A 16,029-nucleotide genomic window follows, 5' to 3' on the forward strand; every position below is an offset into this window, starting at 1 on the left:
GAAAGGCGTAATAACGCCTTTTTTCGCGTAATAACGCCTTTTGGAAAGGCGTAATAACGCCTTTTAGAAAGGCGTTATAACGCCTTTTAGAAAGGCGTAATAACGCCTTTTGGAAAGGCGTAATTACGCCTTTATTTGCGTTATTACGCCTTTTTCCGCGTTATAACGCCTTTTCAAAAGGCGTTATTACGCCTTTTTTAGCGTTATAACGCCTTTTGGAAAGGCGTAATAACGCCTTTTAGAAAGGCGTTATAACGCCTTTTAGAAAGGCGTAATAACGCCTTTTGGAAAGGCGTAATTACGCCTTTATTTGCGTTATTACGCCTTTTTCCGCGTTATAACGCCTTTTCAAAAGGCGTTATTACGCCTTTTTTTGCGTTATAACGCCTTTTGAAAATGCGAAGGCGTTATAACGCCTTTTAATTTTTTTTTTACCGTAGTTTGATCCTAATAGGCTTTCGTAATATTTCGAATTATGATGTTTGAATTTTTATTCTCTTGTTGTTGTGCACGCAAATTGTTTTAATAATTAAAGATAACTTCCACTGAATTAATGAAATCAACAAATCATTCAAACTGAGGTCTAAATTACTTTTTGCGAGCAAGAACCACATTATTGCTCTCGTCCAACGAACTGATGCGGGCAACAAATAAATTGTTGAGCCCAGGAATGTGGTTGAATCGTTGCTTGCAAAAAAAAAAAAAAAAAAAAAAAAAAGACCTATGCATAAACAATGATAAACGATTTATCTCTTTCATTCAATTGAAGATATCTTTTACATTCTTACAACGATTTTCTTAGAGGAATTAATGCGATCATCAATTCTTTTAGATCTGACGAAAAATTCTCTGAATATATTTTTTTTTCATTTCTATCACAATACACATGTATACCAAACATATTTATTATTATTGATATATCAGCAATTCATAAGATTTCCACTAGGGCTACATGTATATAGGAAGTATCCTCCTCTGGAATCTTGCCCAAAAGCCTGGTATTATGTACCTCAATTTTTGTGAGGAAACTTCTTAAAGCAACAATATTTCAATAACAAATTCTTAGAAACGTGTCATCATGCAGAATTTCAAGAGAGCAACAATTCATTTGAAATGAGATAATTATGTTGACTTGAAGATACCTACGAGTATCACAATTCAATACACTGTTACGTGTAGATGTTCAATCTAAAAGGTGTGAGCATGGATTCATGATCAGTTAAAAGAGAGCAATAATTCAATTATTGCATGCATTAATTGATTTAATGATAACCTAATTCAATGAAAGAAAGCAACAATTATGTGTGCATTAATTGAATTGATGCATGCTATAAAGCATTATGTATTTGATTATTGTGCGCTTTGATTAAATTATTGATCTCTTCAATTGAACCAATTGCATCAAATTGATTTCAATTGTTGATCATGATAATTATCATCAATTCGTTTGAAGAGAGCAAAAATTCAATTATCGTGCACAACCACTTTAACAAATTACAATGAAATTAATCAACATTTGAATTAATGGTGTAATCTTACAGAATTGAAGATGTTATTATTTGAAGAGCTCTTCCATTGAATTTTAGTATGTGTATCAAGTTAACCGAAGAGATCTTCAAATAATTAAAGATATATCTTTAATTATTCAAGTTCATGTTAGTTTGGCGCCCCATAAATCCATGTCCATGTAGTTGAAAGGATAGAAAAAACAAAAGACAAAGCAACACCAACAAACACTTTGCCTTTTTTTTCTCAATTAGTAAACAACAAAATTAATATGTTGTCATATATTTTCCTTATTGCTTCATAAATCGTGATTAGGAAACTCTGTCAGTCAGTAAAAGCAATTTGTAAAAATGAAATAAAATATATAAAAATATATAGATATATATAAAGTGTTTTATATAGTTAAATATATGATATCTAATCATTAGATAATGAAACCAACCAGTGTTCATTAACTTGGAGGAAAACTGCCTTATGATATGTTCAAAATAAAAAATCACCAAAGGTTTACTCAATCTCGTTCTTCTGTTGAATGCCAACGTCAAATTAGTATTCACCCTGTACATATCAGGTTTTTTAAAATATTTTCCAATTAAAATATGTTTTCTGTAACAAATTTATGAAATACAATTTTAAAATACATATGTAAAGCAAAGGTACATTTTGAAGAAAAAATAAATTATATAATTATGTTGTATATACATGCAAGTCTTTGATTTAATGCCTATATTTTGGTGTCTTTATTTTAATGCCTATATTTTGTGTCTATGACTCAATGTCTATATTTTGTGTCTATGATTTAATGCCTATATTTTGTGTCTATAATTTAATGCCTATATTTTGGTGTCTTTGTTTTAATGCCTATATTTTGTGTCTATGATTTAATGCCTATATTTTTTGTCTGACTTAATGCCTATTTTTTGTGTCTATGATTTAATGCCTATATTTTGGTATCAAGATTCCTGATCGCACTCGAGTTTCCTCTGAACATCATCTGAGGTAGAGATAATCACAAGTTTATCACGTGCACGAGTTGCCAAACTGAGGATGAATTTATTCAAATCCGCATGTTCTGGATTGACCTTTGGATCCACCCCGACTATGGTCCCTCGATCAAGTCCACTGAACTCCTTCACTGTATCCACTTCTACTCCATGATTTGTCTTCTGTGTTAATGGCATCACGTCCGCTGTGATTTCTGGCTTGTCCTGTTTACTTCCAACAAGTACAGCCAAGTCATCAACACTGACTCCACTATCTATTATGTTCGAAAGTACTTGGAAGAGTTTTTCTTTCAAATGTTCCTTGTCACATTTAAGGATTTCGACAGATTGTCCTGAACTGTATTCGTGACCAAGATGAGGCGAGCTTTCAAGATTCCTAAGTTCTTCCATGTTGTCTGCTAAGGACATTTTTTCCACATTGATGGGACCATTCATGAAATGCTGGGCATATTCAAAGATCTCCTTCGAATTACGGGTTATTTCACTCATCATAAAATTATTTTTTCCAATTATAGATGGAAGTCCTGCATTAAATTTGTGAACTTTCTGAGTGTAGTCCATGAATACCCAGAAGAAGCCATGTTTCTCAAGATGATTTGAGTTTGTCGTCTGCTGAGATGAATTTTCGTGTGGTTTGGTCAAATGTTCTGCTGCGCTGTACCAATCTCCATCTCTATCTTTGAAATTCTGTGCCTCATCTACTATGACATTTTTGATATCACTGAAAGTGTCTACACTGGCATTCATGAAGTCACGACGTGTTGACACGTGGCATATTTTGAAAGACCTGAAATAATGAAATGACTTTAAAACTTAAATCATCATATACTCCAGGTAAAAAAAATGGCTATGCATTTAAAATTAACATGCATATATTCACAAATAATGAAAAAATTTGGAAAAAAAAATTCTCAGATACTTTACTCGTGTGTTTTGGTGTTCATGGATAGACTACATTTTCTTAATAATATATGCTCTCTACTTTTAAGAATTAATTCTGGAATCATACCGGACATATGAGCAAAGGAGTTCATTTTCAGCTAGGTACAGGATTTCTTTTGTCTGAGACCCTCTTCGTTTTAGCTCTTGAACAAACTGGACGGCTGCTACTGTTTTCCCAGCACCTGGAGGACTGTGCACCCACAATTCCTTGGTAAACTGTTGAGTAAATAGCAGTTGAAACTGATCACAAGTGAGCATGAAAAAGTATGTATCCTGAGACAAAATATTTTCCACAGTGGTCGTATTTAGGGTCGTGAAATCCACAGGTTGATAAGCTGCCATTGTAACAATGAGTGAGTCAATAACATTGTCAAATTTCTCCGACGACATATCAAAATGAGAAGGGTAGAACCGCCTTTCGAAATCGCCTTTAACATCCAGAAAATTTTTAACATTGATGATATGTGTAGTAATACCAAACTTGGAAACACAGCCTCCAAGAGCCACCATTTTGTACTTGAGGTGGGCTGCAACATCATGTGTATGTGCCCAAATGGTATTTGATTCTGAGGTAGCAAATGTGATTAAGTGACACCCTTGGGTCTCACTGACAATAAACAAATCGCAGGTCACTTTTTGGAGGGACGGCAGTGGAACTGACAGCCCCCAGCAGTTGACAAATAGGGATAGATGTCTCCCCCCAGAGAACAGGTCCACAACAGAGCAGACGAGGCTTCTGGTGTCCACACAATCAATGGTGGTCAGGAAGTGGTGAGGCTGAGCAAACTTCATCGATTTCTCTATAATGGAATACATATACAAAATGTTGTTAACTTTTAACCATGTAATTATAATGCATAATATTTAATGAGAAGGTACGATGTATATAGAATCTTTTGGTATTTAAAGAAAGTACTGATACTTGAGAAATACATCATATTAAGGGAAAAAATCTCATTTGGATGCCATACACTGTAGATCACAAAATTTTCCAGACACCTTATTTTTGCAAGAAAATAATTAGGTATTAATTAATAGCCAGACAAAATTTCACAAATATTTTTTAGATGTTGTGTGTAATTCTTTTTAAGATTAATATACTTCAGAATAAAATTTTTACAAGCAGACAGTCTCACAATTAAGCAAAAATGAAGTTCTTGCAAATGAGATTATAAACAGTACATTCATATATTCAATTTATAGAATTTAGTTCACAGGGCACACACTTTATTTTTCAAATGAATACAATGCAAACACATCTAATAATGCCTTTTGATGCTCAAATACAACTTATTTTATTACCAGAAAAAAACAGTCCACCCTTTACTAAAAAAAAAAAAAAATTGCTTTTTAGTAGAGGTGGAATATTTTTTTTTCCTAGTATTATTTTTTTTTATGATAAAAACTTCAGACCCCAGTGCACATACAAACCTGTAAATAATTTGGCCTTTATGCTGTTCATGGTATGTTTCAAGGAGAATACCAGGGGTGCCTGAGGCACAGTAAGGGGAAGCTTGATGAAGCGTCCATGTAATTCCGGCTTATCTACAAATTCACAAAAAAGACTACTATTAAGGCATCAGTATAATTTTTTTAAGCATTAAAAGATCAACTATTTCCATTTTTTTAAAAACATAATATGAAGCAGTCATACACTGTTGAAATCATGAATTCAGTTTTAGGATAATAGAAAAATGTTTCATTTTTCCAGTAAGACATTCATTTATCAGGGAGAGTAATATGCAACTCATGTGAACATTCTTAGCACTTCTTATCATCTGGCTTAAATTACTAGAACAGTCAGATTCAGGTCTATATCAACTCCTGATTATGTAATTTTGGTTGTAAAATTTGATGCCAGGAATATGACAATTGACTACAACATTTTTATGAAGTGTAGTTGTCAGTCAGCATTTCCTCTGAAAGAGTTGAGCATTTGCTTTCTTCCATTGATATACCTCTGAAAGGGTTGAGCATTGCTTTTTTCCATTGATCAAAGGACCAGCAGTCTACAGTCTGGGTCTTTGTGTTGATATAGTAACTATCCGGAGTGGCAGAAAATACGCCCCCAGGAAATTTACATACGGACACAACAACAACAACTCGGGGATTCTGTGGATAAAAGTAATCATGGGTAATTTGTTAACCTTGGAAAGATCTCCCTAAAATATTTCTGAATAAGAAAATTTGAGATTGATGTATTCTACAATAACTTTTCAAATACTATTAACTTGATTAACAAATTTAGATATTAATGTGTAGATAATTTGTATCTTTGTAATTTAATCTTAAAAAAACTTTCTGCTAAGTACCATATGAGCAAAAGATTTAGCAGAAATTCAATTTTGGCAATATCAGCAAGAGTGTTGAAGTTGCTAGATTGAATATTGCTAACAATGCACTCTGCACAAGTGGTAATTAAGAATCATTTAAAATTAACTCTTGCTAAAATAAAATATGGATTTTTAAGGAAAAAAGCTAAGCTTGTGTCTCGTAAAAAATAAAATCCACTTACATAGTACATGTATGTGAAAACTTAATAAAAAATATTTGAAGTCAGGTATACCATCTTATGAGGCACACTCTGCACTGGGGAGAAATGAATGTCCCACTGAACCCCTCTCTGGGCACTGAAGGAGGAACTCCCCCATATCATAACATCCATCTTCAACTGGACCAGCTTTACTGAAATAAGAAGACTTCAATCAATAGTGTTGATACATGTAAATAAATTAAAATAATTAAATTTAATAGAGAGCTGAAAATAAACTTATGTATGAAAGATACAGGTAAAGAAAAAATCTCATAAAAATGTCATGTTTTTCTTTCTTAAAGCAAGGTTATTTCTTAATTAGCCATGTATCTTTTCAAATTATTTGGACATATCAATTGACAATCAATAAAATAGCTAAGACATGTTTTCCACACTGTTTCTCAAAATCACAGTTTCAAGTGACCAACTTGTAATTTTAAAACATTTAACCTCATAGGTGATTTTGGATCCATTAGGATGTACCTGCAATTTAACATTAAACAAATAATTTACAAATAAAAGATGATGAACATCTTAAAAAGCAAACTTTCAATTTACAATTAAACCTAACAACATCTTCAAATTAATGACATATTTGATGAAAATATTTCTCATAAGAAGTCATACTTTGTCTCAATAAGATATTTTAGACTGGATATTAAGAAACAATTTAGGTTGTTCCATGTGGTTTACTAATTTTGTATTTATTACTGGTAGACATACTGCTTGGCATCATGCTAAGTTACCTGTCCATCATGTTAAGTTACCTGTCCATGATGCTAAGTTATCTGTCCATCATGCTAAGTTACCTGTCCATCATGTTTAGTTACCTGTCCATCATGCTAAGTTACCTGTCCATCATATTAAGTTACCTGTCCATCATGCTAAGTTATCTGTCCATCATGCTAAGTTACCTGTCCATCATGTTTAGTTACCTGTCCATCATGCTAAGTTACCTGTCCATCATGCTAAGTTATCTGTCCACCATGTTGTTACCTGTCCATCATGCTAAGTTACCTGTCCATCATGTTAAGTTACCTGTCCATCATGCTAAGTCACCTGTTCTCTCTTGTTCCTGGTCAGTCATCTCTTCTCCATACACAGCAGCCTGATCATCATCAATGCCAAAATAGATGTGTCCTCCTTCATGATTAGCAAATGCTGTCACATATTTTGATATCAGTGTCCTAATTTTGTCTGGGATGCCTTTCCCGTCTCTTGAATTTCGACTTGATAGCTGTTTGAATTGAATTTGCTTTGTCTCTTGTTTGAGATACTCATTTGTAACTCCATACTGGAAGTTTGTGGGGATTGAAGGGAGGGCAGAGAGTGGTTTTCCTGATTCATCTCTCTGGAGGAGCTTGATCACAGACTGGTAACTGACCTCATGCGTGGCTGTGTCAGTGGGTAAACGGGAATGATAGTCTATTGTACAGATGTGCTCAGCAGACTTGATAAAGAGATACAGATCGGCATCATCGTAATTTCCCACCATATCAAAATAGTTACAAATATCATCTGATGAGATCATCTCAGCGAGTTTTATTTCCATTCCACTCCACCATATATCTAAATCTTTGGAGCAGACTCCACTTCTATAATCCTCATTCTTCATGTGGAGAACACCTCCACCACTATTCGCGATTCCACATGCATAGCGTAAAACAATATCATTGTCAAATTCATGGATTCCTCTGGAGATGTGGATATTGCAGTGGAGAATACACTCCCCATACCGATGTAGATTGGATGTTCTTAACATGGAAGAAAAAATTAAGAGAGCTTTATAAATTCTGGTTCATTAATTTATCTTTGCAAGCCAAGAGCTTCAAATTCATTCCTCTACTCAAGGATAGGAGGAAATTAGGAAATAATGATTAGTGCAGATTTGAATCAGCATATATATTATTATAATACATGTATATAAAACCCCTTTCAAGATGTTGCAATGATGCTGTATATTGTACAATATCATGAAAGGGGTTTTGAACTTAATATAATTGAAATGATTCTTTTTATTCATATAGAAGAGACAAGTTTGTGCCTATGTCTGAGGTTGAACAATCGAGGGATCTCTGGCTTATTTACCAGTTTAGTGCACTCTACCAATAGATTGCTAAAAGCCAAAGCTAGTATGATTCCATGCATCTTACACTACCACATTTACATACCAACATAACATTTAAAGTATGTTAACTCTTGCTCAACCTTAGTGTTAATATACATGTATTTTTTAGAGATGTTCAAAAAGTTATCATGTACTTCTAAGGAAACATGGTAAACTAAAACTTAAGATTCACATGTTGTTTATGTTTTAACCAGAATTGAACAGGAAAATAATATACAATGTATATACTTACATGTCGTGTGTAGAAAGTCCAAAATGGTCTGTAGACATTTTTTGTCTTTTAATTTTTTTCATCACTGAATTGCATGCTGAGTATAATTAAACTGTAAATACATTTTAGGACCAATTGGATATTTTAAGATTGTGCACAGCGCCAAAAATATAAAACAAATCAAATGTTAAGAAATAATTCGCTGACATGTCTTACTGAATAAATCAAGACAGTAAATATTTTTTTGTAAACAAACATAGGAAACGGAATAGGACGCAGCCATTTTACCGGATATTCATCGGGAGTGTTTCATGAATTTTTTTTGTTATGGCTATGGACGTGGTGTTTGTCAAATGTTTGATAAAATCCTTTATTTTTATAAAACAATTCCTTGAAATATTTGATTTGTAACAAAAATGTTTTTGTGATTGTTAGTACCAACCATGCGAAAACATTTCCTTAGTAATAATGCTCTCTCCCTAGAGCTCTTTAGTGATGAAGGTAAGAAAATACTATCAGATTTTTGTTGACATTGACTTTCACTTTCAGTATCTCATGTAAAGAACTTCTTTAAGAAAATAGACACTCATTAAGGATCGGAAAAGATAGAATTTTAAAAACTGAATTTTGTAGAACAACCACTTCAGTTTATTCTTTGTAGAGGAGCTAAAATACACCACGCTGCACACACACTGAAAGGTTTGTGGGAGGTTTTTCTGACATTTGCATGCCATACAGGTCCAGTCCAAAAACTATTCCTACTTACGTAGCTATTAATAGCTACCTAGGTATTTAAACCTACCCAAAGTAGCTATTTCTACCTAAAAATTGCATTACTTGCATTTTATGGCTAAACGCCCGAATGGCGCAACATGGTGAGTACCAAATTTCTTGATACAATCACACTGATGATGAATACAAGAAAATTGTGGCCAAAAAATGATTGCTTCATAAATTAACAATTTTGCATAGTAATAAATGCAAAATTGTTAATTTACTACGTAATCATTTTTTGGTCCAAATTTTGTCGTATTCATCATCAGTGTGACTGTATCAAAAAATTTGGTACTCACCATGTTGCGCCATTCCGCCGTTTGGCCACAAAATGCAAGTAATGCAAAAAGTAGGTAAAGATAGCTACTTTGGGTAGGTTTAAATACCTAGGTAGCTATTAATAGCTACGTAGGTAGAAATAGTCTTTGGACTGGACCTGTTATATTTACAACCCTTAAAGGTGCTTGGACACAGATTTTAAGTTAATATTTTCTCAAATTTTCTGTATAATTTCATGACTTATATATTGCTAAAGTATTTCATACTAAAATATAATAAAATCTTATTTCATCTCGAAGTTATTAAAACTTCGAATTTCTGGACTCGTTGGATTGACACATCCGTGCACTTTCACATATTTTAATTTTATTCTTAATACTGAAGAAAAGTGGCAATTTTGTTGTGTATTAATGAAAAATATTAAAACTATAACCCAGAAAATTCAGAGTAGAAATGTTCGAAAGCAAAACCCACTCACAGTATTGTAAGTCCCTGCTCAGTGGTGTGTGCAGAGTTTAACAATTGAACACACCCGGTGAATCATAAACATTAACAATAACAGAGCTTGTGCCCTGTTTACAAAAACAGTTTACGTTTCACGGGTGTGTTCCATTTGTTAAACTCTGTACACATCACAGAGCATGGACTGACAATACTGGTGAGTTGGTTTTGCTTTCGAACATTTCTACTCTTAATTTTCTGGAATATAGATGTAATATTTTTCATTAATACATAACAAAATCGCTTCTTTTCTTAAATATTAAGGATAAAGTTAAAATTTGTGTAAGTGCAAAGATGTGTTAATCAAACGCGTCCCGGAATTCGTAGTTCCAATAATTCCCAGATAAAATAAGTTTTTAATTATATTTTCATGTGAAATGCTATTGCAATATATAAGTCGTGATATTATACAGAAAATTTGAGAAAATATTAAGTTCAAATCTGTGTCTAAGCACCTTTAAAGATAAAAGATGAATAGATGGAACTAATCTCACCTCTATGCAGTATATGTTTGTGCAGATAATACCTGTAATTATTAAGATTTTTTGTATACTAATGCCCTAATAACCCAGGAGAAGTTATGATTGTTTACTTTGTAATGTGAAGCTGATTTTGACAGTCCACTCAATTAACATGATAGAGAGAAAAAAAAACAGAAAAGGTTACATGTCAAACATTTTTTAAACCGAAGCAGATTTTTAAATATTGAAGTTTTATTTGACTTTCTTATGTAAAACATTCTATTAAGTGATGTGATAACCATTTAATTATACAGATGGCAGGGATAGACTATTGCACTGTTCTACCATCCTGGGACTTCGACAAAGATCCAGCAACTATTGTAGAGTATTACTTTGGACAAGAGTTTAGGTTTGACATAAATTTAATTATTAAGAGATATTTTTAACCATTTAGCTGAATTTTACGGTTTTTGCTCCTTCATAATAAGTGACATTATTTTAATATTGGGAGGTCTTCAGGAGCCAGTCAGTTAATATCTTTCTTCCTTTTGGTACATTAGAAGCTTTTTGATTCAAGTTTTAGTGCAAGTCATTTCTTTTTTTGCCAATCTGATTAAAATCAGTTGTTCTGATATGCTACCGCTTATGAACGTAATTTTAATCAGATTGTTTTTTTCCTAGCTCACAGACAGATGATAATGATGATGATGGAAGTGGACAACAACCTTGTCAAGATATCAACCCGAGAAATTTCCTCCAGCTGTCCAGTGTGGAGGGGGAGGAGGTCTGTACCATGACCTTGACCTGTAAACCTCAGTATCACATCAGTATCTGTGGTCTCCATGTGTACAGTCAGGCAAGACTGGTGGAAATCTATGATGCAAGTGAGGGGTACCTAAAGACTGTGAGGGGACAGAGAATGAGGATGATGGGGGATGATGAAGGGGGAGAGGATTCAGAGGTTGTGTACAAGTGTAGGACATCATTAGACACATGTTATGGACTGACCATCAAGGTGAAATTGTTACAAAGTCATTTTGTATTAATGTTTTCTTATCTTAAAATATCCCAATCTAAGTGGCTTTAATTTTCTTGAATTATCACTTTATTACATGTATTTATTTAATTAAATAATACATAAATTTAATTAAATTTACACATCAGGAATGTCCTTTGATAAAAATCATCAAATTAATGCATATGTTTTAATGACAGTGTATGAAATAATGCTGGTTTTGACTTGAACAATTCTACACAAAAAAGTGGTCTGACATTCTTAGAAATATTACAGTAGATCAGAGTCAACATAACCTAAATTTGTGAATTTAAAATGAATCAAAATTACTAATGAATTATCCACCTTTGATCAGCATTGAGGAGTCCATTTTACATTCCAGTTTCCACGAGTTCATGGTGTCAATTTCTTCAAGATTTTCAAAGTAGTCTTCATTCTTCATCCTGAACCAGAAGAAGATTATGGTGGGAGTGGAGGTCAGTTAGGTCAAATAAACATGTCAAAGGTCAAGAGTTATGTAACAAGTCTCGGAGACAACATCCCTGAGGGAGCCAGGGGACTGATGCAATCCATGGAGGAATTTCAGCAGGTAAGATTTGTGTGATTTATACATGTCATGTACTGTGATATAGAAATATTATTAAGTTCATGTTAAGAATATTTTGAATTTGGTGTGGTAAGAGATTTTTTAACAATGAATGTTAAACCTCTAAAAATTGTTTCCTAGATAAATCTATCTAAAAAGTCTAACATTCAAAGTTTTACTGAGCGGTCTGAAAAAAAATTGATGTTGGACCACTGAGTGGGATATTAGATCTGTCATTGAGATATTGGATCGCTATAACACTTTTTACATCACACTGTAGGTGAGATCAGCTATATCTTACCAATTATTGAAAACATGGAGGCCATTGCAAGATATGTCAAAATAAAAAGTAAAAGTCATATATATCAAAACATTTATTGACTGTACATGTGTTCCTGAGTAAAATGCATTTTGTCGACCCCTTGAACCATCAGCTACAGGCAACACCAATTTGGTTCTTGGGTCCAACAGAATGCATGTTGCCCTTGAACCCAGTCAATAAATGTATAGTGTAAGGAATACCATCACATGTAATACACAGTACATGTATGTCAAAGCTGCATAACTTTTCAAAAAGGCTTCACCTTCAACTACATGTATTTACATTTGCTACATTTTTTTCTCTTAATTTATTTGCAATTTTCTTGAACAGTCACACATGTTAATATACACCAAGAAACTCACACTGTTGTGAAATCACAATTAGGAAGTTGAGATGGTAGTAAAAATATTACATAGTGCAGTGGTAAATTCAAATCTTGAATGAATTTTTGCTGTTTTTAAACATGTAAATTACAAACAAAGGGATTGCTTTTTTATTTAGTCTGCAAATGTTATTGGTGTGTACATTAAACAGAATTGTCAGGTAGGCATATTGTTCATTAAGTGCTAACAAGAAGTGCTAACATGCATCATGAATTTCAAATATGCCTACAGGACAAGTTTGTTTGAAGTACACACCAATATCATTCACAAAACTTAAATCATTCCCTAATTATCCAACCAAAATTGCAGTTTATTGTTAAATTCCATTATTTGGTACTTTTGATACTTTATCTAGAATCAGAGGGCTTCTATGACTGGAATACATGGTTTTCTTGGCCAGCAACCTTCATCTGCAGGGTCACCACTAGGAATGATGGGATTGATGTCCATGCTCTCTCAAATGGGAATCAGGTCTAATCAGCTTCCAGGAAAAACAAGCAACAGCCAATCACATTCAAACAATTTATCTCAAAAGGGAATCAGGTCCAATCATCTTCCAGAACAAACAAACAACCAATCACATTCAAGCAATTTATCTCAACAGAGAAGGCAAGATCAGTCTGGGAATTCAAATGAGAGTGATTCTTCAGATGTTTTCTCTCTACTACATAACATTTGTGATAGAGTTTCTGGAATGCGAGCAGAGGAAAAAAGAAAAATGGAAGAAGCCGAGGAGACAAAGAGAAGGGAAGCAGAAAAAGCAAAGGAAGGAAAATTGCAATCAGTAGACAGTGCTTCAGAAAATACCACAGACGCAAATATTCCAGAGGAAATGAGGTTGGAATTAATGTTACCTTGTTTGTACAGCTTTGGAAAAGTAAAATAATTGTGAAAAACACAAAAATACAATATAGAGAGTTTCGGTTCTGCTGTTAGCTAATAAAATTGTTTGAATTCATATCTTATGTGTAATTTAAGATAAGGTAGATTTAGAATACTTTTTACTTGTAAGAATTGGTATTTTATTGCAGAGTCATAAAATGAAAGAAATGTGATTTCAGATGTGTTGTTCAAGGACAACAACTCTGATCAAATTCACTCTCATAAACTTTTAAATTTATCTTTCTTTTCAGAAACAGAGATACAGAAGTTTCTCCTGGATCTTCAAACTCATTGAACACCAAATTAGAGGACCTTGAACAAAGACTTTTAAGTCATGTAGACTGTAAACTAAGTGAGATGGAAAAACGTATCAACTCAAGACTTGATGAAATCTTAAAATTACTTCAGAGTGGTTGTGTCTCCACTCCAGAATCCTGACACAGAGTGTTGAGACATGATTTTGTTTTCAGTACAATTTGTTTTTAGTTTAATGGTTGATAAATAATAACCTGGCATTATGTTTCCTGAAGACCTAACCTTTTATATTTTTAGCTCACCTCGACGAAGTCGAGATGAGCTTATGCTATACCCCCGGCGTCGGCGTCGGCGTCGGTGTCGGCGTCGGCGTTAGCGTCGGCGTCCAAGGTTAAAGTTTTAGGAGCAAGTCCCATTCCCAAGTAACTATAAGCCCTACCTGGACCAAACTTGCATGGATGATGCATCTAGGGATGGACACTACCACACTTGCTTCGGATGCTGGATCTGACCTAGATTTTCCGGATGAGTGACCAGGTTAAAGTTTTAGGAGCAGGTCCATTCCCAAGTAACTATAAGCCCTACCTGGACCAAACTTGCATGGATATTGCATCTAGGGATGGACACTACCACACTTGCTTCGGATGCTGGATCTGACCTAGATTTTCCGGATGAGCGACCAGGTTAAAGTTTTAGGAGCAGGTCCATTCCCAAGTAACTATAAGCCCTACCTGGACCAAACTTGCATGGATGATGCATCTAGGGATGGACACTACCACACTTGCTTCGGATGCTGGATCTGACCTAGATTTTCCGGATGAGTGACCAGGTTAAAGTTTAAGGAGCAGGTCCATTCCCAAGTAACTATAAGCCCTACCTGGACCAAACTTGCATGAATGATGCATCTAGGGATGGACACTACCACACTTGCTTCAGATGCTGGATCTGACCTAGATTTTCCAGATGAGTGACCAGGTTAAAGTTTTAGGAGCAGGTCCATTCCCAAGTAACTATAAGCCCTACCTGGACCAAACTTGCATGGATGATGCATCTAGGGATGGACATGGCCACACTTACTTCGGATGCTGGATCTGAACTAGATTTTCCGGATGATCGAGTGACCAGGTTAAAGTTTAAGGAGCAGGTCAATTCCCAAGTAACTATAAACCCTACCTTGACCAAACTTGCATGGATGATGCATCTAGGGATGGACACTACCACACTTGCTTCGGATGCTGGATCTGACCTAGATTTTCCGGATGAGTGACCAGGTTAAAGTTTTAGGAGCAGGTCCATTCCCAAGTAACTATAAGCCCTACCCGGACCAAACTTGCATGGATGATGCATCCAGGGATGGACACTACCACACTTGCTTCGGATGCTGGATCTGACCTAGATTTTCCACATGTGAGACCAGGTTTAGATTTAGGAGTAGTCTCGTTTCCAAGTAACTATAAGCCCTACCTGGACCAAACTTTCATGGATGATGCATCTAGGGATGTACACTAACCAACCTGCTTCGAATGCTGGATCTGACCTAGATTTTCCACATGAGTGAATTTTAGCCATATTTTAACCAAATTAACATGGATGATGTATCTAGGGATGGACACTTCCAGACTTGCCTTGGATTCTGAATCTGATGTACATTTTCCAGATGAGTGACCAGGGTAATTTTTTGGAGTAGCTATATAATATTATGGCCTGTTATGATTAAACTTGCATAGATGGTGCATCTAAGGATGAAAACTTCCAGACTTGCTTTGGATGTTGGAAGTGACCAAAATTTTCTTGATTACTAAACAGGTCAAAAGTTTTTTGAGCAGGTCTATAATTAAATCAAACTTGCATGGCCATTGATCTTGGGATGTACCCTAACTAGAAAAAAAATATGATGTGAAATTTGCCTTACATGTAGATAACATTCGTCGAGGTGAGCTTCGTAATCTTTGATTACCTATGTTTTTAATATATTTTCTTTCCTTTTCCTACAGTTTTTATAATCATGCATATGAATGGATTTGAACAATTATATCCAAATGTTTTTATGATGGTTTATATCAATTCAGATAAAGATTTCTCCAGGTTTGTGATATATAGATATATATGTATTTCCCTTGATCTTTATTTTTAAAGGAGTGAACTATTTTCACCTTAACCATCCATCTTTGTTAAACAAATGTGTCAAACAGTTTGATTTTATACTTTTACTAACATTTTCTTTTAGTATGAATTGTTCTTTGAAAT

General features: G+C 34.3%; 2 protein-coding genes across 2 annotated transcripts; one reads left to right on the forward strand and one right to left on the reverse strand.

Moving 5' to 3' along the window:
* Positions 1-2,221: 2,221 nt before the first annotated feature.
* Positions 2,222-8,568, reverse strand: LOC133186667 (schlafen family member 8-like). Its single transcript, XM_061321913.1, has 7 exons — positions 8,346-8,568; positions 7,045-7,739; positions 6,019-6,137; positions 5,411-5,564; positions 4,884-4,997; positions 3,520-4,252; positions 2,222-3,297 (listed from the first exon to the last, which is right to left on the reverse strand). The coding sequence occupies exons 1-7, from the start codon at positions 8,405-8,407 to the stop codon at positions 2,460-2,462; spliced, it is 2,715 nt and encodes a 904-aa protein (XP_061177897.1). The 5' UTR covers positions 8,408-8,568; the 3' UTR covers positions 2,222-2,459.
* A 325-nt stretch (positions 8,569-8,893) lies between these two features.
* Positions 8,894-14,071, forward strand: LOC133187146 (uncharacterized). Its single transcript, XM_061322505.1, has 6 exons — positions 8,894-9,023; positions 10,654-10,748; positions 11,021-11,354; positions 11,737-11,943; positions 13,001-13,482; positions 13,779-14,071. The coding sequence occupies exons 2-6, from the start codon at positions 10,654-10,656 to the stop codon at positions 13,963-13,965; spliced, it is 1,305 nt and encodes a 434-aa protein (XP_061178489.1). The 5' UTR covers positions 8,894-9,023; the 3' UTR covers positions 13,966-14,071.
* Positions 14,072-16,029: the final 1,958 nt, after the last annotated feature.

This window comes from Saccostrea echinata, unplaced genomic scaffold, assembly GCF_033153115.1.
Source record: "Saccostrea echinata isolate AGI-Se365-2 ecotype Australia unplaced genomic scaffold, CSIRO_AGI_Sech_v1 ptg000014l, whole genome shotgun sequence".
NCBI classification, from domain to species: Eukaryota; Metazoa; Mollusca; class Bivalvia; order Ostreida; family Ostreidae; genus Saccostrea; species Saccostrea echinata.

What these genes read in the sequence shown, in the direction of transcription:
- LOC133186667 (XM_061321913.1), bottom strand. Translation starts at nt 8,407, where the DNA reads ATGAAAAAAATTAAAAGACAAAAAATGTCTACAGACCATTTTGGACTT. An exon ending in GGACTTTCTACACACGACAT is followed by an intron (nt 7,740 to 8,345) that starts GTAAGTATATAC and finishes TTCCATGTTAAG; the next exon opens with AACATCCAATCTACATCGGT. An exon ending in AATGCTCAACCCTTTCAGAG is followed by an intron (nt 4,998 to 5,410) that starts GTATATCAATGG and finishes GTGAATTTGTAG; the next exon opens with ATAAGCCGGAATTACATGGA.
- LOC133187146 (XM_061322505.1), top strand. Translation starts at nt 10,654, where the DNA reads ATGGCAGGGATAGACTATTGCACTGTTCTACCATCCTGGGACTTCGAC. An exon ending in GTTATGGACTGACCATCAAG is followed by an intron (nt 11,355 to 11,736) that starts GTGAAATTGTTA and finishes TTTACATTCCAG; the next exon opens with TTTCCACGAGTTCATGGTGT. An exon ending in AATATTCCAGAGGAAATGAG is followed by an intron (nt 13,483 to 13,778) that starts GTTGGAATTAAT and finishes CTTTCTTTTCAG; the next exon opens with AAACAGAGATACAGAAGTTT.